At 41.1% G+C, this 23,526-nt stretch overlaps 2 protein-coding genes across 4 annotated transcripts; one reads left to right on the forward strand and one right to left on the reverse strand.

The window, feature by feature from the left end:
* Positions 1–421: 421 nt before the first annotated feature.
* On the reverse strand, positions 422–2,415 carry LOC119729262 (modulator of smoothened protein-like). Of its 2 annotated transcripts, none has more exons than XM_038201865.1 (2): positions 2,316–2,348; positions 422–1,642 (listed from the first exon to the last, which is right to left on the reverse strand). In XM_038201865.1, the coding sequence occupies exon 2, from the start codon at positions 1,552–1,554 to the stop codon at positions 1,036–1,038; it is 519 nt and encodes a 172-aa protein (XP_038057793.1). In that variant the 5' UTR covers positions 1,555–1,642; positions 2,316–2,348; the 3' UTR covers positions 422–1,035. The 2 variants fall into 2 exon arrangements, 1 of the variants encoding a protein (XP_038057793.1); XR_005271209.1 differs by lacking the exon at positions 422–1,642 and adding an exon at positions 1,650–1,706 and having other exon boundaries at positions 2,316–2,415.
* A 17-nt stretch (positions 2,416–2,432) lies between these two features.
* Positions 2,433–17,296, forward strand: LOC119729264 (ATP-dependent DNA/RNA helicase DHX36-like). Of its 2 annotated transcripts, none has more exons than XM_038201867.1 (22): positions 2,433–2,489; positions 3,057–3,321; positions 3,787–3,901; positions 4,265–4,437; positions 5,140–5,310; positions 5,419–5,573; positions 5,702–5,803; positions 6,240–6,386; positions 6,915–7,058; positions 7,217–7,319; positions 7,883–8,026; positions 8,936–9,144; positions 10,118–10,235; positions 11,287–11,385; positions 11,855–12,028; positions 12,526–12,696; positions 13,178–13,277; positions 13,673–13,772; positions 14,167–14,290; positions 15,220–15,372; positions 15,752–16,158; positions 16,323–17,296. In XM_038201867.1, the coding sequence occupies exons 2-21, from the start codon at positions 3,073–3,075 to the stop codon at positions 15,902–15,904; spliced, it is 2,904 nt and encodes a 967-aa protein (XP_038057795.1). In that variant the 5' UTR covers positions 2,433–2,489; positions 3,057–3,072; the 3' UTR covers positions 15,905–16,158; positions 16,323–17,296. The 2 variants fall into 2 exon arrangements, with proteins under 2 accessions (XP_038057795.1, XP_038057794.1); XM_038201866.1 differs by having other exon boundaries at positions 15,752–16,121; positions 16,286–17,296.
* Positions 17,297–23,526: the final 6,230 nt, after the last annotated feature.

Consider the following 23,526-nt stretch of genomic DNA (forward strand, 5'->3'; position numbering starts at 1 on the left):
AATGCATTCAAATTTTGACACAATTTCACTTTCATCATCAGTTTGACATTTTAAATACTTAAAAATAGTGATAAACACAATATAATGTCTCTGCATATGTTACACTATTTACAAGGGTGCTGGTGGGTTACTATAGAATGCACACAGAAACTAACACTATGTACGAGTACGACATTTCTTGATTTCCAAGACAATAATTCAAACAAATTTAGGAACATTTACAGAAAAATTACACCAGTTTCTTATGAAGTGGAATGGGCCAAAAACAATAGGAAAAATTAGACAACCCAATAATTTTTTTTTTTACAGTAATGAAAACCTCAATAATAGGGTCAAATTGTATGGCTCTGCTAACAGTATAAGTTGTCACAACTTAGAAAAAGGGCTAAGCGCACAACTTGTGCGCTTAGCCCTTTTTCTATCCTTACTTTGCTTACAGAAATGAAAAAAAAAAAAAAAATCTGCATTAACTCTGTAAGCACAGAACCCTAAGTTACTGGATGAATGCATGCTATCCCGTGAAATGCGCTAACCATTAGCACAATATTTCTGCTATAGTAAGCAGCATTTGCTTTACAGTTAGCAGAAAATTGTGCTAACCTTAAGCACTATTTTTATGGCTCGGATGTGCTATAACGGTTGTGTGCATAGAAATACCTTTCACCACTGATTTAAGCACATTTTTCCTTTAAGGTAAGCATGCCTTTTGCAGTACTAACTGCTTTTTTATACGGTCTCAATAAAATAGATGGAGGCCGAGTTAGCAGAAAGTCGTGTGCTAAGCAGCGCCATGAAATTGAGCCCGATTCCATAAAATCCCATTTATATAGCAGAATAATTTGCTGAGAATTTTAATTGGCCAAGCGAAAATTAGGTAAGGACCAGTCATAAAGCTGTATGCATCTCATGGGAAAATGCAGTGTTTTGTTCAGATAACATTGTCCGCACTTAACATTACTGTATTTAGCAATAACATGAAATTGGGCCTAGGTCACAAATGGGCGATGCTTCGGGGAGAAATCCAAAGCAAGACGTTCATCTTAGCACAATGATATCGTAATACATCTTGCCAAGTGCCAAGGCCGAACCGAAGAATGTGCAGATGATCCCTGTGAAGAACAGCCCATAGGAGATGCCAGTCTTGACGCTGTTGGGCAAAAGGTAAGGATTTCCCCCAATCAGCGGCAGATCGAACCCCGCGGGGAACATCATGATAGCCAAGCAGAAGAGGGTCCACGCTGTCAGCCCCATGTACTTGGGGTAGCGCCGGAGCCGGGGCCGCTTGTCCGAGAAGACGATCATGAGGGTTCCGACGGCCAGCGCAACGATGCCGAGGATGATCAAAATGGCGGCGAGGATCCATTCTAGGGGTCCGTCGGCGTAGCGACAATCCCAGTCACGGCCGTAGATCTGTTGGCAGTGTAGCAGCAGGCCGAGGCTAAGGTCTGAGCGTTGGACGTTGGAGACCACCCACAGGGGTAGGGCTAGGCTCATGCCACATAGGGCCATGGCTAAGAAGTAGAGAACCCCAGCAGCCAGCAAGAAGGAATCCATGATTTCTTGTGAGTCCTGCTGTCGCACTCCAAGTGATTATGTGCCTTCAAAGATGTTTGTATAAACTGACAGTCACAGATGAAGCTTTCTGTTGATGATAATGAAACCAAAAATATTGTGTAAGCAGTTCATGTAGCCTGGTCTAGCTGTTTCTGTAAGAAAAAAAGGGCATTGTTTAAAAAAAAACCAGTTGATCATAATATTATATTAAACAAGACAATATTTCCTTCACGGAAAGAATTTTGCATCTTAACTCCTTTTTTCATAAAATATTATCTCAATGAAGGTCAGTCATTGCAAAAATGTTGAAAAAACAATGAATCTGGGACTGAGAATTTCTAAATCGAATGAGTTTAGAAATAATTTGAAAATGGACTCAACTCTCCATAGACTTTGTACACAACCAAAGAAGTGGCGTCAGGATACTACATTCTTCACTTTCTTATTTGATGAAGTTTATTCTTAAAAATAAGAATATTCAGAGTTTTCTATGAGCTTTTCATTTTTGGCCTGCGGACGACACAATCATTGCATACATCATGTGCAGTAAAGTGTTGAGTTAGTTACGTATGCATGATGATGTATGCCGTACGTGGGAAATTAAAGGAACAGCACAATTTAATAGTGGAATTAAGTGATATAACGCTCAACATACGTCATCATAAATAAAACTATTGTGGAAAATGATATCTTAAAATGCATTAAATGAAGTATTTTTCTGTTAATTTAAGGCAATAAGTAGCGAAATTCCTCTAATTTACCAGCAAAGTGTTATGACTCCGCCATCTCTCCACAGTCTCGAAGTGTGCCAAAATCTGCCAATTGAGGGCGCTATTTAAAAATAACACATTTCACACATGTTTAGTTTTGGTCTTTTTGCGCCCCTTCAGCGGTTTGCGAAAAGGACAGAAATTATTTGCTCCTATTCGTAATAAGTGAGTTTTGATTTATTCATCTGATTTATTCATCGGTTGTGATAACGCTAATCTATCGTTGTTTCTGTAATTTATTGAAATCGCTGATAACTGATCTAGATGGATCTGTCATGTCTGTAGAAAACAAAATTAATCCTCAAGGCTCAAGCGCTCAGTCGCTGCCATGGCTGGGGCAATGGCTACCTTGGTTTGCAGTGATCTTTGTTGAGTGATTGTTGACAACTTAGGTTTCTGTTTTCCTTGCCATGCCCCATAGTTAAACCAAACTTATCAACCAACCAACGTTTGGGACATCTTATTTCACATTAATCCATGAACATGACGAAAAAATATTGTACGAAAAACATTCATTCATTTTATTTATTTCCACTTAATTCACAGGCAAAATATACAGCATCATTCATAACCTTCGAAACAATTTAGCACCAATGCAGTACCCATGTCATATATCATGTATCTATAAAACTAAACCTAATTTCTATTTACTTTTTCACTATGCCAGCTGAATTTGGTGCTGGGTTGACACTAATTTTGTTATGAACTCTAATCAAAATTTGTTGTCACCAGGCTGACACTTGATCCAATGAGCAGGTCCAAGGGCCGCTACTTCAACAACCACCGAGGCCGAGCCCACGGTGCCAGATGGAATGCAGGAGAAGAAAGCGAGGAAGCCGGGCCAAGTAGAACCTATGGAGAACAAGGAGGGAGAGGGCGGGGACATGGCAGAGGAGGCCGGAGGGGAGGGCCCCCAGAGGGGCTGAGGGGACGTGATATCGGGATGTGGTACGCGGCGCGTGGGAGGGCGAAGAAAGCTGCTGCAGAAATCAGAAATGTAAGGAATATTATAATGGCGATGTTATACCAAAACTATAGCACCGACCCAATTGTAGTTGGTACTGCCCCAACTATACATGAGTAGTTAGGGGTGTCTCAACTATACATGTAGTTGGAGCCATTGCTATATTTATTTATTTTTTGTCAGCAGATGTTTGCACTTGTGACATTATGTCCTCCAAAATCTCACAAGTCCCCAAGTCTCAACTTGTATCACAAGCTATTCAAAACGACATTTGATAAAGACGTCCTTTATCAGTGTCGACCCCATGCCACTTATGACCTTACTTATGATTGACTTGTGATTTGCTCTGCGATTGACTTGTGTTTTGAAGTTTAACAAGAGTCTTAACTATAACTCTGTTTTTTTATGACATCGCGTTGTTCTACATAGTCACTGAACACAATCCGACTTCCACCTGTTACACCTTAATTTAAGTGGTTTTTGCTTCCCATTTCATAGAGACCTGTTGTTGGCATGGAACCAGAGCATGAGAAGCACATCCGCACGTTGCTGGATGACGTGCAGAAACAGAGATCCGAGGAAGAACAACAAGAAAGCAATGAAGTCAAGCCAAGTATGTGTTTGCAAGAATGTTGGGGCTCAATTGCTGTTTAAGATGCTTTGGTATGGTATTGCTTAATGTGATGAATTGGATGCAATGAATGTGTGCCCCACAACACAGTTATGCTTCAACTAATACATTGTCCCAGCTACAGTTGGGACTTCCCCAAATGTAATCGGGATTGTCCGAACTGCAGTTGGGGCATAACATCACTACATGGATTTATGCAAACCTCACCATAGGATGTGGAACCCACCCATTGTGTTAACCAGATGCATGAAAAGACTTTCCGCAAATAGCCATTCTGAATCAATTGAACAGAATTGTGTGCATTCTGTGACCAGCTTTACTAGTCTTGCATCATATCTTCCTCAGGGAGAAATCCGCGAGACGAGCAGTACCATTCCTTCTATCAGCACCCGCTGACACAAGACCCAGAGCTGGACAAGAGATTACGGCTTGAGCTGGAGGCTAAGCAGGCTGACAACCGCCAATACAAAGACATGCAGGAATTCCGCAAGAAGCTACCATCCTACAACATGAGACACGTAAGTCATCATGTGCAATAGTTACGACCCAAATATAGCTGTGTCCCAACTATAGGTCTTGGTCTCTTCTGCTTCTGTTTCTACTCATATAGTCTACACAACGCCCTGTTGGACTATCTCGGTACAGTGGTCAATTGTGGCCTGCGAGCTTAGATTCTGAAGTGGGCGCGGCGTTCAGTCTCAACTATAGCTGAGACCAAGGGTGGATCCAGAGAGGTTACTCCTTTGGGGGGGGGGGGGGAGGGTAGGGGGCGAAGGGTGTTCGGGGGGGGGGGGGGGAAGGCTCTCTCAATTGAAATATGGCCTTAGTTGAGAACATTTCAGTCGACCCCCCTCTGCACCTCCCTGGATCCGCCACTGCAGGCAATCCTGACGTATTATGTGGATCGTCACAACTATGCCTGCCCAGTGTAACAAATTCCAACAGGTCAAAAATGCCAAGGTCATACTGGCTTGGAGTCTGTGGTTGCCAACTGCAACAGGATTCAACAGACGCATCGTTCATTGGTGCCACGTGGGGAGAAGCAATTAGTGACAAAGTGCCTTGCCCAAGGGCACACACGGCAACCTCTTAGGCTGGACTTGAACCCACAACCTGCAGAGCTACCCCACATATTTTGAATTCAATGCTCAAATCACGAGGCCACAGCACTCCACATAGGGTTAGTGTTTAATCTGACTGTGCTATTGTTTCTTTGACAGGAGCTTCTGCGTTTGATCAACGAGAACCAAGTCGTGGTCATCAGCGGGGAGACGGGGTGCGGTAAGACCACCCAGGTCCCCCAGTTCATCCTGGATCATCACGTGGAGCGAGGTCAGGGGTCCACATGCAGGGTTGTCTGTACTCAGCCCCGGAGAATCTCTGCAATATCTGTGAGTCTATCAAGTCATAAAACAACACCATTTTAAGAAGATTTGCTAACCTGGGCCATTTTCCAATTGTGACATTTGAAATGATCGTGCCTTATTTTTGGTTGTAAGGTGGCCGAGCGAGTAGCGTGTGAGAGAGCAGAGCCGTGCGGTAACGGCAACAGCACAGGGTACCAGATTAGACTGGAGGCCAGGCTACCACGGCAACAGGGTTGCATCATGTACTGCACCAACGGCATCTTGCTGAAGTGGCTGGAAACAGACCAGTGAGTTTACCTAGGTCAAAGGTCATTAAAGTCTGGTACCTGGCTTCATTTAGTCACAATGAAAATTTCATCTCTAGTCTTTTTTAGCTTACAAAACTATAATTGTAAAAATTGTATTATTTTGACAGGCTTCTGCAAAGCGTGAGCCATGTTGTTCTGGATGAAGTTCACGAGAGAGACATCATTTCTGATTTTCTGCTGGTCATTCTCAAAGATGTCTTACCGAAAAGGTAAAAAAAAATGGCAAAGAAAGTAATCGGAACGATTTTGAAGTCCAAAAATGGTGGAAAACAATTATCTTCTTTCTTTGTTGTCAGTGAGTCATGGCGTAGCAGTTCTTTCATTGCCTTCCACCACTGTGACCCAGGTTCGAATCCCGCCTCGTTCAACATGTGGATTTAATATTGGGTTTTCAGTCGCTACCTGATTCTGTGGGTTTTCCCAAGAATATTTTTCTGGGGTTTTCCTTCCACCTCTAAAACTGTAATTTCTTCTCATTGTCTTCTCTCTAAAGGTTATTTTTCAGGCTTGCGAGCTACACTGCCAAGGGTGCTTTTGAAGAATCCTTAGTTTCATTACCAGAAAGAATTTAAATAAATAAATACATGAACAACTTACCTAGTCAGACTTGGCCGTTATTGGAAATGTTTTTCTCCCCCCCCCCAGACCAAAGCTCAAGGTAATCCTGATGAGTGCGACCCTCAACGCTGAACTGTTCTCGGAATACTTCGGCAGTTGCCCGATGACCAACATACCCGGTTTCACATTCCCTGTCCTGGAGTACTGGTTGGAAGATGTGCTTCAAATGACCAAGTAAGTAACATTATTAAAAGTGACCACTCTAGTAAAATCTATGAAAGCCCAGGCCCCATTTGGGTGAACATTGCTACTAAGTGTTTTAAGCCAAATGAAAGCTAGGATTCAGATCTGTTACCTTTTGTGTTACCTTAATTGTTTCAACAACCTCAACATCAAAGAATAAGTTCGATCAGGAACTGTAGTTAACCATTGTTTGACTAACTCTGATCAAATTCTGGTTAGTCAACGATGATTGGACTAGTCTAGTCTACTATTGGTGACCAGTTTAATGCGGTTGGTCGCATCCCTGGTTATCAGCAGTCGAGTGCACCATAATGCACAGCAGGGAGCCAGGACCACGAAGTTTTGACTGGAGACATTTTTGCGTTGGCATAAGTTATGTTACTAATCAACCACTAGTCGACCAGTAATCCCTGATCGCACTTGCTCAAATATTGAAAGCTGATTTTAATAAACAGCTACCATACGTACACAATGAAAGTATTTCTCACTGATTTAAAGTGTGTTTTTTTCCAATACCAGATACAAACCGCCTGAGCAGAGAGAGAAACGCGAGCCGATTTGGATGAAGTTCCGACGCGGGAAGCGCTACCGTGAGGACGAGCTAAAGAAAGAACAGGAATTCAAGGAAAAGTTCAACGGATACATCAAGGAAATCAGCACAACGTAAGCTACGTACTTCGGGAATAACTCGGCCCTAAGCTTTATAAAGAATTACAAAGCATGTCACTAATGGACACTTTAGCGCTATATTAATCTTGTTTTTCCCTGAATGCAAATTCTTTTCAACCTATTGTCAACTTACATTGCTTGAATTGTTGTAGATATCCTGAAGAGGTGGTGTACTATCTGCAGAATATGGACCATGAAAAGATGGACATTGACATGGTGTCTACCATCATACGTCACATCTGCCTCAACAAAGCGGTCAGTCATTTCAATACAATTTTAATTTCTCTCAAAAGCGAAATTTAAAAATAACCACGAAAACAATATGTCAGTCCATCGCAGGTTACTCTCCAGCTAATGCCGGTATTCATTTGTACTCCTGACTGGAGAGAGGCAAGTTGGGGTGAAGTGGCTTGCCCAAAGACACAACAATGTGGCCAGCAGCTGGATTTGAACCCCTGACCCTCTGATCTTAAGTCACGAACCCTAACCACTAGGCCACACTCCCCCAATGCTACAATGAAAGTGACTTATTTTACAGGGCATGAAACTGGCCCTGAAGGAGAAAGGGTAAAAAACTGTGTTAAAAATTGGACGAAATTGCTTCTTGGAAAATAGCTTCCCTAGGGATTTTGTACCTTCTTGAAGCCATTGGAAGATCAAAAGCTGAAAGTGGCGGAACAAAATGTTGCTTGTGCGTTCTTTCTGAGCAATAGGTGTGTTCTATTGCTCAGACCATCAACTCAGAAATGGCCTCTGTGACTTATTCCTCATTTTGATAGAGTGAGTCACGTACATGACTTTTTTGGTTGCTACCACAGGAGGGCGCTATTCTGGTCTTCCTCCCAGGCTGGGAGCAGATCTCCAAGCTGAATGACCTCCTGACCCAGCAGCAGATGTTCCGAAACGCCAATTTCCGCATCATTCCCTTGCACTCCATGATGCCCACCGTCAACCAAAGACAGGTACATTGGGATTGTGCTGATCCCAGAGGGCTAGTGTCTTCTTTGCACCTATCTCACTGGGCAGTGCAGTTGTATAGGATTACCGTGTAATGCCAATGAATTAGTTACATTTGTTTGAACCAGATGCATGAAAAGACTTCCTGTGAATTGCCGTTGTGAATCAATTTAATGGAATGTTTGTGTGATGTATGGCCATAGAATTGACATTATACTCCTATATCATGTTGCTACCATTTTACTCATGTTCCCTGTATCCAATAACAATACTGAAGGATAATGTTTTTGTGCAAAAAGGAACCAGACTATTTTTTCCTTCCAGCCTCGCTTTGGTTACGTTGATTTGAATGGGAAAACTTCCAAAAATGGCCGCAACATGATAATGGTCTATACTCTGGGTAATTGTTGCAAATGTGTGCATGGAACTACCGACTATAGTCCAAAGAAAATGAATATTTATTTTATGTAAATGAAAGCTGAGGCAGAGGCCACAAAATTGGGATAGAAATTCAAAAAATATTAACACTGATACTGATGTTGACAATTAATTCTAATAGCTTATATGGATTAAGTAAACTGATAAAAATGTATTAGATTAAAACTTTTTCTCTTGATATGTACATGTGATGCGATCAAGCTACACGAGTTGTTTGTCGACCTTGGTCAATTTTTATTTTTTTTACAGATTTGAAAAGAGCACAATCTCAGCATTACTGCTGTGAAAACCGCATGCTGATACCATCTTTAGTTCAAAAATTATAGAAGTCGGAACACCAAGAGATGTGATGAAGTGATGTGATGAAGTGGCCCTATTTTGGCCTGTATCTCCACATAAAAATTCCTGACAAACGACTTATTTAGCTTGATAGCATCACATATGCTGTTTAAGCAACCTTTGACATACTTACACAGGTGTTTGAGCGGCCGCCACCTGGTGTCCGTAAGATCATCATAGCAACCAACATCGCCGAGACGAGCATCACCATCGATGATGTGGTGTACGTCGTCAACCTGGGCCGCGTCAAGGAGCGCAACTTTGACGTGGCCAACAACCTCAGCACCTTGAAACCAGAGTGGGTCAGCGTAGCAGCCGCCCGCCAGAGGAGAGGGAGGGCCGGCAGGTATGCAAATGTATTCTAATTGAGCCTGAAGCTCCGCCTACTAATTAGCATAGCATTTGTTAATAGAGAGTAATTGCATCGGTCAGTAGGAGGGCCGGCAGGTATGCAAATGTATTCTAATTGAGCCTGAAGCTCCGCCTTCTAATTAGCATAGCATTTGTTAATAGAGAGTAATTGCATTGGTCAGTAGGAGGGCTGGCAATTACGCAAATGTATTCAAATTGAGCCTTAAGCTCCGCCTACTAATTAGCATAACATTTGTCAATAGAGAGAGTAATTGCATTGGTCAGCATTCCAGAGTAGGAGGGCTGGCAAGTATGCAAATGGTTTCATATTAAGGCTGTAGCGCCACCTATTAGCATAAATGTTAATAAAATGAGGAATAACAATGACTTGGATCAGCATTGCAGCAAACTGCTAGAGAGGAGGTTATGTAAAATTATTCAAATTTGGTTTGCTGCCCCACCCACTTATTTGCATAGCCAGTTGAATATTACTCCTTTTACTTGAATGGGTTGATATCGAAGCTTGCTGTTAGTAGTTTGCCTTTTTAGGCTGAGTAAAAAAAAAATAGTTTCTTGTCCAGGGTTTTTGAAAAAAGGGAGGAAGCGGGGCTTTTTATTTTTAATTTTTTTCAAGATGACCGCCTTTTCAAATTTCCTGCAACCGTTGGTGTTCCACTGTTTAAAGACACTTTTAAAGATGAAAGACAAGTTGGACAAGAGAACTGAACATATTTACAGTGTCAGTGTCATTTAGAGTTGTATTGGTATTGGTATTTATATTCCGATGAATTTGTAGACTTTTTCAGTGTTTTTCTACTACATTTTTTCAAAAATAAAAAATAATAAAAAAATCCAGGCGGCCTCCAAAAAGGAAGCGGGCGGGGACGAGAAACTTGTTTGTTTTTTTACTTCGCCTTAGTAGAAGTCTAAATAAATCAGAATGTTTTAAATCTGATTGTAATTTTTAGAGTACAGCCTGGTGAATGCTATCATCTGTACAACCAGCTCAAGGCCAGCATGCTGACTGACTATCAGTTACCAGAGATGCTACGAACACCACTGGATGAACTCTGCTTGCAAATTAAGGTAGGTATGAAACAGTGGCGCACCCAGGATTTGGCTGGCGGGGGGGAGGGGGCTCACAAATTTATTTTTGCAAATTGCCAAAAATGTTTCACCGCGGAAACAAAATCGTTTTTTTTGGGGGGGGGGGGGCTTTTTTTACCTTGACGGTGCCACTTACAGCCCTATTATACTACTCGAAAATAGGCCAAATACATATCACCAAGGTCAAAACGTGGGACTACAAAAAAAATTACAAAAAAAAGAAAAAACAATTACAACATCTTTTTTGGGGGGGGGGGGGGGGGTTCAAGCCCCCCGAGCCCCCCCTTGGGTGCACCACTGGTATGAAAACAAATTGACGATTCTCTAAATGGAAGAGCTGCAATCCGTGATGATGATGATATACTGCTTAGAGATGATGATGCTGAATAAAACACAAATTAATAAATTCAACGGCCAAGTTGAATTCAAGTGTCAAGAGTCCTCTTTACGGCAAATTCTTGGTAGCCTAGTGTATTATGAATCTCATCAAATGTTGCAGTTTAATATCTGCAATGCCCATGGAATAAACCTTTTCGCTATTTCAACTGCACGTGCGCACATCAGATTCAACGATTTAGTTTCGAGAAATCATAGCGGGTACAAACGAAATCAAAGAAAAGTTCTTGTTTTGAAGTAGATGCAAAATTTTGATTGTTTTTAACGGCACCATGCTTTAAGATGTTTTATACGCTCCAACTTTTGTGCGATCAAAAGTTTCCATCTTCTTTCTTTACTAGATGAAAAATTGCAAAATGTGGATTCGGTTACCATGCCACCAATAGACTTGCGTGCATTCATCTGCTTTGTTTGTCTCTCGAAACCTCGTCAAGCAAATCTCATGCATGTGCGATTGGAATGGTGAGTTGGCTGAAAAGGGCGTAATGATGACACTTTCTATTCTTTCTCTACAGTCGCTGAAGCTGGGTCGTGTTCATGACTTCATCCAGAAGGCCTTACAGCAGCCTGACCCTAGAGCGGTAGATCTAGCATTGGAAAGCTAATGATGACACTTTCTATTCTTTCTATACAGTCGCTGAAGCTGGGTCGTGTCCATGACTTCATCCAGAAGGCCTTACAGCAGCCTGACCCTAGAGCCGTAGATCTAGCATTGGAAAGCCTCGTGCAGATGGTCAGTTTCATTATCACTGTGGACCTTTTTAGTTTAGAAAGATTTCTCAAGTGTTGTAATTGAGTCATCAGTCGCCAGTAAAAACACGTTTAGATGGGTATTTACAGTGACAAAGGAATTCCTTTGCCATATGTCATTTGAATTCTTTGTCCTTTTGTCTTGAGACTGGATATAACTTTTGATTGAACTTTAATGGCTTTTGATTCCTCGATTACGTTTCTAATTTCCTGAAATTTGATTTCCATTTCCTAAATTTAACATGAATGGCAGTGTGCATAATGTGGAACATTCAAATTAACCATCATTGGCTTCATTCATAAACAAAAAGAGGGCGCTGTTTGCTTAGCAACAAGAGAAATTTGGGTTACTATTTTGCTCCAATTCATGGCTGTGGTAGACTCATACAATTTGTAGATATACAACTTCATGTACTTCTTAATAGTCTGAATTTTGTCATTTTTCCCCTCAGAATGCCCTGGACGACCGTGAGAAACTGACCCCGCTCGGTTACCACCTTGCCCGGCTCCCCGTCTCCCCTACCATCGGCCGCATGATTCTCTTTGGTGCCATGTTCTGCTGTCTGGATCCCATCCTGACCGTTGCCGCCAGCCTCAGCTTCAAAGATCCCTTCGTCATCCCATTGGTGAGATACAGGGAGTTTTCCAAACTTGGGTTTTCTCTCTGACTTTGGCTTTTAGACATTCCAGACCCAGAACTGGTTGACTCTGGCTCAATACCAGCCCAAACTCTGCACCATGAACATAAAATCCAATAATATGAGGTTCTTATTCAGAATATATTTATTGGGTTTGAAAATATAGGCTTCCATAAGGTAGTGAAGCCACATTTGAAGCCAGAGCTGAAAGTGAAGCCAATGTTTGGTAAACGTAAATGAGAAATGAGAAATTTAACCCATTATAACCTGCACTGCATTGTGTTGTTTCGTATTGTATTGTATTTATACCCTGATGAATAATATCATTCAGTAACAGGTAGGGGGCGGTTTGGGATTGTACAGTGAGTAATAGGCAGGGTGGTTTGGGGCGATACAGGGAGTAACGGGTTAGCAGTTGGGGAACATATGGTTCAAGTTTAGGAGGATGTAGATGTCAAGTAGATGAACAAGTAGAGTTGTCACAGGGGAAGGAGAAGATGGCCGACGCCCAGCGGAAGCTCATCGCAGAGGACACCTACAGCGACCACCTGATGCTGGTCAACGCTGTGGCAGGCTGGGAGGACGCCAGAGATCACGGACGCGGAGCTGAGAGTGACTACTGCTGGAGAAACTTCATGTCTGTCACTACTCTCAAGGTAGGGGCATTTGATACTAATAATAATAATGGATACTTCTAAGATCAAAGCGCTTTACACTATTATTATCCCTGATCATTGGCCAATGAAAAATTCAAAAGATAATCTCAGCTCCCTGGGAGTATGCAGCTCGATGCTGCCATTTATGCGCAAAGGTGCTAAAATCAATCACAAACCATCTCTGCCCTCACAGGTACCCATTTACTCCTGGGTGGAGAGAAGCAATGAGTGACAAAGTGCCTTGCCCAAGGGCACATGCGCCATAAACCCAGGCTGGACTCGAATCCACAACCTGCAGAATTACCCAAAGACTATGAGCTCCGTGCTCCAGACCACGAGGCCACGGCACTCCACTTCAGTAGTATATCAGTGGTATATGCTTGAAATTTTATGGCAGGGAATGGTTCTATAAATTAAAGTAAAATTTAAAACTAGAAACCTCGTCCTTTAGTTTTCCGAATTGTCTTTTTCTGTAATCCAGATGTTAGACAACATGAAGACCCAGTTCTGTGAGCATCTGGCATCCATAGGCTTCGTAGAGGGGAAGTCTTCTAAACAGAGGTCAGCTAACAGAAACTCAGGTAGAACTGTTTGCCACTTTTTTCCTGTTTTTTAACTTTTTGTTTTTATTTTTGCAGTTTCTACAAATTACAGTTTCTACAAATGTTTCCTTCCAAATGACTACACGTGAGAAAGATTGACATATTTTGATGCCATTTCTGTTTTTAACAATAGTGTGGGCTGTTACATAATGTGGTTTGTTTAGCATCTTGTTTAGAAATCGATTTTTTGTTTTCTTCTCTATTTTTATGCAGTTAATACAACATTTTTCAAATGACTTCACATGAGACAGATTAACATACTTTGATGCCATTTATGTTTTTAAAAATGATGTGAGCTTTTAAACAATTTGTTAGATTTGTTTTGCCTCTTCTTTTTAATTTTTGACCTGCATCTATATATGTGTCCAATTCAGGCAACCGGCAACTAATCAAGGCGATACTGTGCTCAGGTCTATATCCCAACGTGGCCCAGGTGAGGCAAAACTCGTTCAACAGACGAGAGGGAAAATACAGGTGAGATTTTATTTTCTTTAAGAAATCACCAACCACAAGGCCAAGTGCCAATCTAGGTAATAAATGAAAGAAAGAAGCAAGTAGAACAGAGATGCCAAATTGCGGGAGAGTAGGCCACGGATCTGAGTTAATAAGTGAATCAATGTTGGTGATATGTCCTTGTGTTTAGCTGTGTTCAGTCAATATTTGTGTACGTTGGTCTTCCAAGGTCCCATAACTTTGACCCTAACAGTCTGGACTCCTTCAATTTTTGTTCCATTTTCCACACACCTTAGGGGATGAGGGTTAATTAACAGGAATGATTCCTTTAAAATAAATAATGTTCAAATCAATAAGTCGTAAAATTTGTTATTAAAATTGAAATGAAGGAAAGTTTAATTTTCGTCCCGTGCAGGCCCGCGAAGATTGTCACTCCGCAGGACGGCAGGGTCAAGATCCATCCCAAGTCCGTCAACTGTGACCAGAGTCACTTCCCCTCCAACTGGATCCTGTATCACCTCAAGATGAAATCTTCAGACGTGAGTTGAGCATTTGGACTAGTTTCAGAGGGCCAGCCAAGTGTCTCTGTGTACCAATCTGGCTGACTGTAGCCTTTCGCCAAGGCCATCATGGCTTAACTTGCCAGCATTAGACAAAGCGGCGAAGCCGCGAAGCAACTGGAGCAGGAGACCACACACGCGAGTGGCGAAGCCACGAGGGCCTTTCCAACTTGTCAAGAATTTAATCTTATAATCCTTATAATCTCGATTTTTGCTACCCCGAAAGGGTAGCAAAATTCCAAACAATCGGAAACGACGGAGTCAGCATTCAACCAAAAAACCCCGCAAAACCGCAAAATCAAGTTCGAAAAGGCCTCGTGGCTTCACCACTCATGCGTGCTGACTTAATCTTTGGTCCAGTCGCTTAGTGCATTCGCAGCTCCGCTGCTCTAAGCCACGATGGCCTTGAAAATTGTGCAAAACAAATCGAAAAGAAAGTTAAATGGGACACAAAGATGCATTTTCAAGGATTGCATTAAAAAAATAACATTGCATGGGCCCTTTAAGCCTGACCTTGACCCTGATGTGAAGTTTAACTCAGATGACTTGGACCAAATTTGTCTGAGCCCAGTTTCTCTAAGCTTGTCTAGCTGTGACTTGTCATTCCTACTCACAGAAATGTGCCTGAAGTTGAGATATAATGTTGACCAAGTGGTCATCCGATTCAACAGAATTATAGTCATGCCATCACAAGTCCTCCCAATTTATTGGGCTTTACCCTGAACCGATGTTATTTCTGTAGTCTCACATCTCCTTGGCGGAAAAAATCTTTCAAGTCAATCACAGCTCTTTCTGTCTCAAGTCAGTCACAAGCTATTCCAGTGAACTGTGATGGAGCCAATTCCTTTTCATTGTTCAAATCCCTCGTTGACATGTGATGGACTCATTTGCGTCCGTCCCCCACCCAGGTGTTTCTGCACGACACCACCGCCGTTGAACCCTACCCTCTGCTGTTCTTTGGAGGCAAGATTGGCGTCACCAGTGAAGACGGCGTGGAGGCAATCACCGTCGACGACCACATCAAATTCTCGGCGCCGGCCCGAATCGCACATCTAGTCAAGGTATGTCCTCGGTGATCTGGCCGTGTATGTTCACTAACTCTGATTAATTTTGAAAAATGGTATTAGGTGTTTGACAAAAACTCATGGGATCTTTCATGAAGCTTATCAGCACACTTTTTTTTTTAATCACAGAAAACGATTTGCTTGTGTTAACAACAATGGGTTACCGGCCAAAAATTGTATCTCTTGTGTGTTGCTTGTAACTGGTTCACAGCTAATTTTTGTTTGGCAGGAAATTAGCTGGGAAATGTGACTTCATTTCCCAAAGACTACCCGGTCTAAAAGAAAAAACATGAACATTAATGAAAGTTGTTACATTTGTGTAACCCTTATACAAAATAGCGATTGATATAGATGTTTCTACTCTCCATATTGCTAGGATCTCCGGTCTGAACTTGACAAGCTTCTCAAGCAGAAAATCAACCAGCCTGGAATGACCTGCTGGGGTCAAGACACTAAGGAAGGTCGTATCATGCAGGCCATTATTGACCTCATAACGACCCAGGAGGATCACAGCCAGTCAGATTGGTAGACATGAGTTTCTAGGCTGCTACAAATGGTCTTGAATAAGGTCAGTCAAGTTAGGTTATAATGACCTGCTGGGGTCAGCACACCAAGGAAGGTCATATCATGCAGGCCATTATTGACCTCATAACGACCCAGGAGGATCACAGCCAATCTGATTGGTAGACATGGCAAAAGCTCCTAGGCTCCAACATATGGTTCTTGAATGAGGTCATCCTAGTTAGGTTATAATGACCTGCTGGGGTCAGCACACCAAGGAAGGTCATATCATGCAGGCCATTATTGACCTCATAACGACCCAGGAGGATCACAGCCAATCTGATTGGTAGACATGGCAAAAGCTCCTAGGCTCCTACATATGGTTCTTGAATAAGGTCAGTCAAGTTAGGTTATAATGACCTGCTGGGGTCAGCACACCAAGGAAGGTCATTTCATGTTGGCCATTATTGACCTCATCATGACCCAGGAGGGCTACAATCGTTCAGCATGTTAGACACCTAGGCTTCTGCTTGGTGACGTCATTCCAGTAATGGTTGCAATGACCTGCTGGGGTCAAGACTAACAAGAAGGTCACGCATATTTGACCTCAGAAATGATCTGAGGAAAGCCAGTTGGCATCACAGACTTATTAATATACACTTGTGTTTGGTTAGGTCATTCCATTTGTTGGTATGACCTGCATGGGTCAGGACAGAAACGAAGGTCAAACCACGCATCATTGACCTCGTAACGACCTGGAGGACTACAGCCAGTTGACATGGTAGACATATCATAGGTTCCTATTAGCGTTCTTTCGTTTTGAACGGTTAGTCATGACGTGTCAGTGGGAATGAGGTGGGCAAATGTCCCCCGCCCACCCAAAAACAAAATGAACAATGGAGAATATGCTAGAGAGAGTACAAGGATTTTTGGGTAACAATTTGCTTTGCCCCTGCTACAAAAAATCCAGGCCACGCCAATGCATGGGCGTCGCGAGGGGGGGGGGAGGGGGAGAAGGGGGAGTGCTTGAAAGCCAAAAAAGGACACACGCACCACAACCCCAGGGTGAAATAGCAAGAATTATTTTAGTCCATACACTTCTCTTTTTTTTCGTCATAACTGATTGCAACGGTACCTCACCAGTTTTTCTCTCATAGCTAAACGCAGAAGTTTCAACAGTTCGTACAATGTAGCTACAAACCATTCTTTTGTTGGCTCAGAGCAAACATTTTATTATGCCCTGCAAAAACAAGAAAGCCATAATAACATGTATTTTTAGATGATAAACATATGTTACATAAACTCCAGGGACTCAGAAGCTCCGTCAAACTCCATATTGCAATCTACCGACACTGTGTCTGTATTTGAGTAGTCATAATGTGAACCAAACATAAATTAGATCACTTCTCCCATATTAGGCAGCTTTTTTTTCTTGCCACATACTTTGACTGGATGGCTGGCTTAAAAAAAAAAATAATTTTCATGAGTAGAAACGAGAAGGAATAACTGTTTTCATCAAAGACAAATGGACAATAATTTCACCCTCTCATTTCCAACAAGCCTCCTTCTACAGTATCACATTTAGAGGGGGCGGTTGCAACCCCCTCCGCGCCGCCGTTCAGCAGCTGCCTAATTTTATAAAATATTAAAATGGAACCAAAAAATAATAGAGCAAACTTTTATTATCCCCTGCAAAAACCAAAAAAGCCACAAAATGCATTTTTTTTTAGAAAATGAGCATATTTGCAGAAAATTAATGATTCCTACAGTCTAGCAACGAAGCATTCTTTTGATAATTCGCAACGTAATTTTATTACGTCTGTGCAAAGACACAGGCCCGGATTAAGTGTTTCGTAGACCCTAGACACCAGTGTTCCTGAGGCCCTACGCCCCCCAGGCTCCGGCACCAAGTTCATGTTGATGCCATTAAAGGAAATGTACAACATTTGCTTTTGCTGCAATTTTCAGAAATAATGGATTTGGAGGATTAGTATGTTATAGCAAATATTGTTAAAATGACTTGTTTCACGATTTGGGCTTGTAGATGCTGGAAAAACCAAGAAAACCAATCATGTTCTTGTACTCTGGTTCCCTGACCCCACTTAAGTTGAAACGGAGCAATTTATAACCTTTGCGGAATTGTAAGGTCAGAGAATCAGTCTAGCAGGCTTGTACCGCTTCACAGGTGTGTAATCAATTCCAAAGAAAACACGGAATAACTAATTATGAAAAATTAGAAGCACTTTTTGAAAAAACGCCAGTTTTCTCCAACGCTGGTCGGCCGACCAGCATTGGAAAAATACAGTTTTTCTTGAAAATGTCAGCACACCAGGAGCCACAACTTTACAGGATGTTTTAGACTGTTATTCCCTAGAAATCCAGTGAGATATTTCGTGATAATTTGATCATTTCGTTTTTTGATGTTTGCAAATGTTGTATCTTCCCTTTAAAGTTCAAAGCACTGTACGAATCAAGCCAGACCAAACTGGTATAGGTCCTAGCTCTAAAAGCCTGTTGGCACCAAGGGCGTCAATCGGCGTCAATAGGGGACGTTGAACAATAGAGAAAATAGGATCCCCAATTCCTGGAGGTCCACAATTGACGATCGTGTACAAAACTTATGGGAGGTCTTCCTTAAAGGTTAAAAGTACAAACAAAAGAGGGACAATAGGGGATCCCCGAACTTTTTGTAGGCCCCCGAATTTTCCAAAGGCCCTAGGGACAACCTACTGTGCCTATTGGATAATCCGGGCCTGCAAAAACAAAACAGCCATAAGGCTAAAAAAAAGTCTCCGGTTTCTGGTATGGAGCTTGCCCAAAAAGTGGTGCGGCGACGCGGCTTTTTTTTTTTTTTTACCTTTTTTTTTTGCTTCAAATGTCGGCTGATAACTGCAAATGGTGCCCGACTAAACTTAGTGCAAATATTATGGGAGACCAGAGAGGCCACATAAGGCTTATTGTCGATCATAACCCCATCTAAAAACACGTTAAAATTGTGCAGCAGCAGGATTCCAGTCAAACCAGTGAGTTTGGCGGTTTTGAGACATCATCTTTCATTGAAAAAAAAAGTTTTCATTTTGCCGACGCGCATGGCTACGGCGACGCGCGCGCATACCAGAAACCGGAGACTTTTTTTTGGGGGGGGGGGCGCCTAAAACGTGTACATTTTTTTTAGATGATAGGCATGTGTTACATTAACTCCAAGGACTTTTGAGGCTCCGTCAATCTCTACTTTCCGGGACCTATTTTATACTGATATCTTAGTACATTGTACATTTTCTATGTTGTTTTGCCAAAACTGATTGTAATCGTACCTCACTGTTTCCTGGCCTACGCTAATGCAGGAGAGTCCTTAAATGTGGCCACGAACCATTCTTTCGTTAGCATAGAGCAAACTTTTATTATGCCCTGCAAAGACCGAACAGCCACAAAATGCATTATTTTTTTTTAGAAAATTAGCATATTGAGTTGCTTATGCAGAAAATTAATGATTCGTACAGTCTAGCCACGAACCATATTCTTTCGGTAATTCACGACATAATTTTATTACGTCTGTGCAAAGACAAAACAGCCATGAAACGTGTATTTTTAGATGACAGGCATGTGTTGCATTAACTCCAAGGACTTCAGAGGCTCCATCAATCTCCCTATGGAAGTTTGTCGTTTTTAATTTCGGGTAGCCATGTATAACTCATTCATACTGTTCAAACACAGTTTAAAAGCCATTTTTGAAAGCCTGTTATACAACAATAATTAAAAGATAATTTGCATTATCAGGCTTTGACCCTTAGTCATGGACGCTTTCGGTGATCGTGTAAGTTGATCAGTTGGAAGTGTAAGAAATATGATTTTACTCTGGTCACGTGTGCGCGAATAGGCTTGAACAAAACAGCCTTTTCGACATTGCACTATTAGTGGAGCTGCTTAGGTCCATTTTTGGCCCAAATCGTGCACTTTGTGGTAAAAACATGAAATTTGGCAGGTGGGGTCCCAATGGGCTAGAATTCATTTTAAGATCGGGACCCATCCTGGATCTTGCCCATTTTGGGGGCGGAGCTTGATTTTTTTTAAAAGGGGGTGCAAACAATACAAACTCATGAAAACTGTATTTAACATCCATTTTCCTTGTTTTTCTATGGTTTGAAATAAACTTAAACATAAAATATAACATTCTAGCATCCGAACACCAGTTAATTTTCACCCATTTTGTGGGCGTGGCCTAAATGTACAAAAGAGGCGGTATATATTAGCAGTTTGGTTCTAATATAGAAAACATTATTCGGTTTGGTAGTAAAATCCTGAAAATTGGCAGGTCTAGTTAAAATGGGCTGAAAATAATTTTAAGAGGTGAACACATCTTGGATCTTGCACAATTTTGGGGGGCGGAGCTTGATTTTTCAAAAAGGGGAGTGCAAAAAATTAAAAACTAAAAAAAAATGTATTTAACATCCATTTTCCTTTGTTCTTCATGCTTGAAATAAACTTAGACGTGAGAAATAACTTTATGAGAAATAACACGTTAAAATTGTGCAGCAGCAGGATTCCAGTCGAACCAGTGAGTTTGGTGGTTTGAGACATCATCTTACATTGAAAGACATCATCTTACATTGCCGACGCGCATGGCTATGGCTACGCGCGCGCATACCAGAAACCAGAGCCTTTTTTGGCCTAATAATCGTTTTCTTCGTTTTGTATGAATAAAAAGGAGTAAATGCTTCAGATTTCAAATATGCACTTGTCATTTACAAGGCTGGGTTGGGGCAACCTTGAAATTATAAAGCAAAATAATTCTGTGCAAAAACTACTGCATTTATTAAAGTTCATAAAGTACAAATGATACCATATGTTTGTATGAATAAAGCATGGCATTTGCTTTTTGTACCACTTTCGAAGCATTTACTCACATCAGTATGAATGAAAATTAAGCAAACACTTTTACTAAAAACCATTTGCTCTTGAGTAAATGGCCTGCAAAATGTGAAGCTTAACATGTTTATAAGTTTGCAGAAAATAAAACTTTCGAAACTGAATCGGAAAGCGGCACCGGGGAGGGTCAAGTGCTGGAGGACAGATACAAAAAAAGCGCATCAAACCCGACGAACGCAATGCCGTTTACGTGCACAATGCGCTGTGCATCGGCACCCATGGTCTACATGTGGATTGGGTTTTCAGTCCCTACCTGATTCCGTGGGTTTTCCCCAGACTATTCTTCTGGGGTTTTCCTCCCACCTCTAAAACTGTAATTTCTTCTCATTGTCTTCTCTCTACGTTTTTTTTTCCGGGGTTTGCGAGCTGCAGTGCCTGGGGCATGCACTTTTGAGGATCCTTGGTTTCATTACCAGAAAAAAATTATTTATCGTTTACTTCGTTTCGTATGAATATAAAGGAGTAAATGCTTCAGATTTCAAATATGCACTTGTCATTTACAAGGCTGGATTGGGGCAACCTTGAAATTATAAAGTAAAATACTTCTGCGCAAAAATTACTGCATTTATTAAAGTTCATAAAGTACAAATGATACCATGTGCGTATGAATAAAACATGGCATTTGCTTTTGCTACCATTTTGAAGCATTTACTCGCATCTGTATGAATGAAAATTAAGCAAACACTTTTACTAAAAACCGTTTGCTAAATTCTGAAAATAATTACTTTTACCTTTAAGCTTTTGCTACACTATAAGCGCTTACTTCGTTTCTTATGAATAAAAAGGAGTAAATGCTACAAATTTTAAATATTTACTTGTCATATTTCAAGGTTGGGTTGGGGCTACCTTGAAAATATAAAAGCACATAATTATGCGCAAAAATTACTGCATTTATTAATGTTAATCGCGCAAAAGTACAAATAATACCATACGGTAGTTCGTATGAATAAAAACTGGCATTTGCATTACTCCCATCTGTACGTTTCGTATGAATATAAAGGAGTAAATGCTTCAGATTTCAAATATGCACTTGTCATTCACAAGGCTGGGTTGGGGCAACCTTGAAATTATAAAGCAAATAATTCTGCGCAAAAGCTACAGCATTTATTTTAAGTTCTGTCCACGTATCACAAAAAATGGTGTGTGTTCTTTCAGCAAAACGAAAACAATTCCAGCGCATCCCCCTATATGTGAATTGTTTTCGTTTTGCTGACAGAACTTTTAAGACGGTGTTTGTGTTTAAAATTCTGTAACTTGCAAAGTACATAAGTGATTTAAATGACTCTTGTACTAAAACAAAGCTTATAAATTGGGCTTTCATATCTTGATTTTGATAGTGCTACATGCAGAACTTCATTAAAAAAATTTGTCCTGCCATTTGGGTTTCCTTTTTTTGACTCACCCTGTGTAAGTTACTTGTAGACAATCATAACAATATAGATATGATTTTTTTATAGCCGCCTACTTTAAAATGTAGCTCCACCCCTAAAGGGCAACAATTAGTCTTGCAACCGTTTAAACTTATCTTTACTATGGTAAACATAGTTAACCGATAGAAAAGTTGTGTTTTTACCAGCAAAAATGATGATTTTCCCTCGTTTGAATCAAGCTGCTCTAATGTACCGCCTCTTTACATATTTAGGCCACGCCCGCAAAAGGGTGAAAATAACACGTTAGAATGTCAGAATTTACAAAGTGAATGTAAAATACAGTTTTCTGAGTTTTCTTTTTTTGCACTCCCCTTTTTGAAAGATCTAGCTCCGCCCCCCAAATGGGCAAGATCCAAGATGCGTTCACCTCTAAAAAATTATGTTCGCCCATTTCAATTGGACATGCCAATTTTCAGAATTTTACCACCAAACTGAATGATGTTTTCCATATTAGAACCAAACTGCTAATATATACCGCCTCTTTTACCATTTAGACCACGCCCACAAAATGGGTGGAAAATTAACAGGTGTTAGGATGCTAGCATGCTAGAATGTCTTATTTCATGTTCAAGTTTATTTCAAAGCGTAAAAAAAACAAAGAAATTTGATGTTAAATACAGTTTTCATGACTTTGTATTGTTTGCACCCCCTTTTTTGGAAAATCAAGCTCCGCCCCCAAAATGGGCAAGATCCAGGATGGGTCCCGATCTTAAAATGATTTTTAGCCCATTTTGACCCCACATGCCAAATTGCATGCTTTTACCACAAAGTGCACGATTTTTCGCTTAGCAGCTCCACTATATACGCATGTTTCAGTGAACCAGACCACTAAATAAGCTTTGAAGCAAATTTGGGCACTTCTTGTACACAAGTAAAGTTAAAGCAAAATTGACAAACAACCTTTTCAATATAACTATGGGAACAATTCAAATTCAAAATTGGACTGGTTGCCGCTAGCCTTTCCAATGTACTTGATATTTCCCCTCCTCCTTTTCAACTTTACTTGCTCGACTTGATCGATCCATTAAATCCCGCGATTCTTTGACCGTCAATGCCGAGTTGTAATGACTCGAGTCAATGACTCGACTCAGTCAAAATGTTTGCGACTCGAGTCCCAACGGGTAACTGACTCGACTCCACTTGAGTCAAATATCAAATAGATGGTGTTCAAATATCACTGTCTCAAATTGACTCGAGCATAAATTTGACTCCACTGGATTCGACCTCACACTGTGACTCGACTCAACCTTCTTGACCTAATGTCTGGACTCGAGTCACTTCCTTAAAATGACTC

This window comes from Patiria miniata, unplaced genomic scaffold, assembly GCF_015706575.1.
Source record: "Patiria miniata isolate m_02_andy unplaced genomic scaffold, ASM1570657v1 HiC_scaffold_20, whole genome shotgun sequence".
Classification (NCBI taxonomy): Eukaryota; Metazoa; Echinodermata; class Asteroidea; order Valvatida; family Asterinidae; genus Patiria; species Patiria miniata.

Coding starts and splice junctions, on each gene's coding strand:
- LOC119729264 (XM_038201867.1), top strand. CDS start 3,073: ATGAGCAGGTCCAAGGGCCGCTACTTCAACAACCACCGAGGCCGAGCC. Junction 9,145..10,117: donor AGGAGAGGGAGGGCCGGCAG/GTATGCAAATGT, acceptor TGTAATTTTTAG/AGTACAGCCTGGTGAATGCT. Junction 10,236..11,286: donor AACTCTGCTTGCAAATTAAG/GTAGGTATGAAA, acceptor CTTTCTATACAG/TCGCTGAAGCTGGGTCGTGT.
- LOC119729262 (XM_038201865.1), bottom strand. CDS start 1,554: ATGGATTCCTTCTTGCTGGCTGCTGGGGTTCTCTACTTCTTAGCCATG.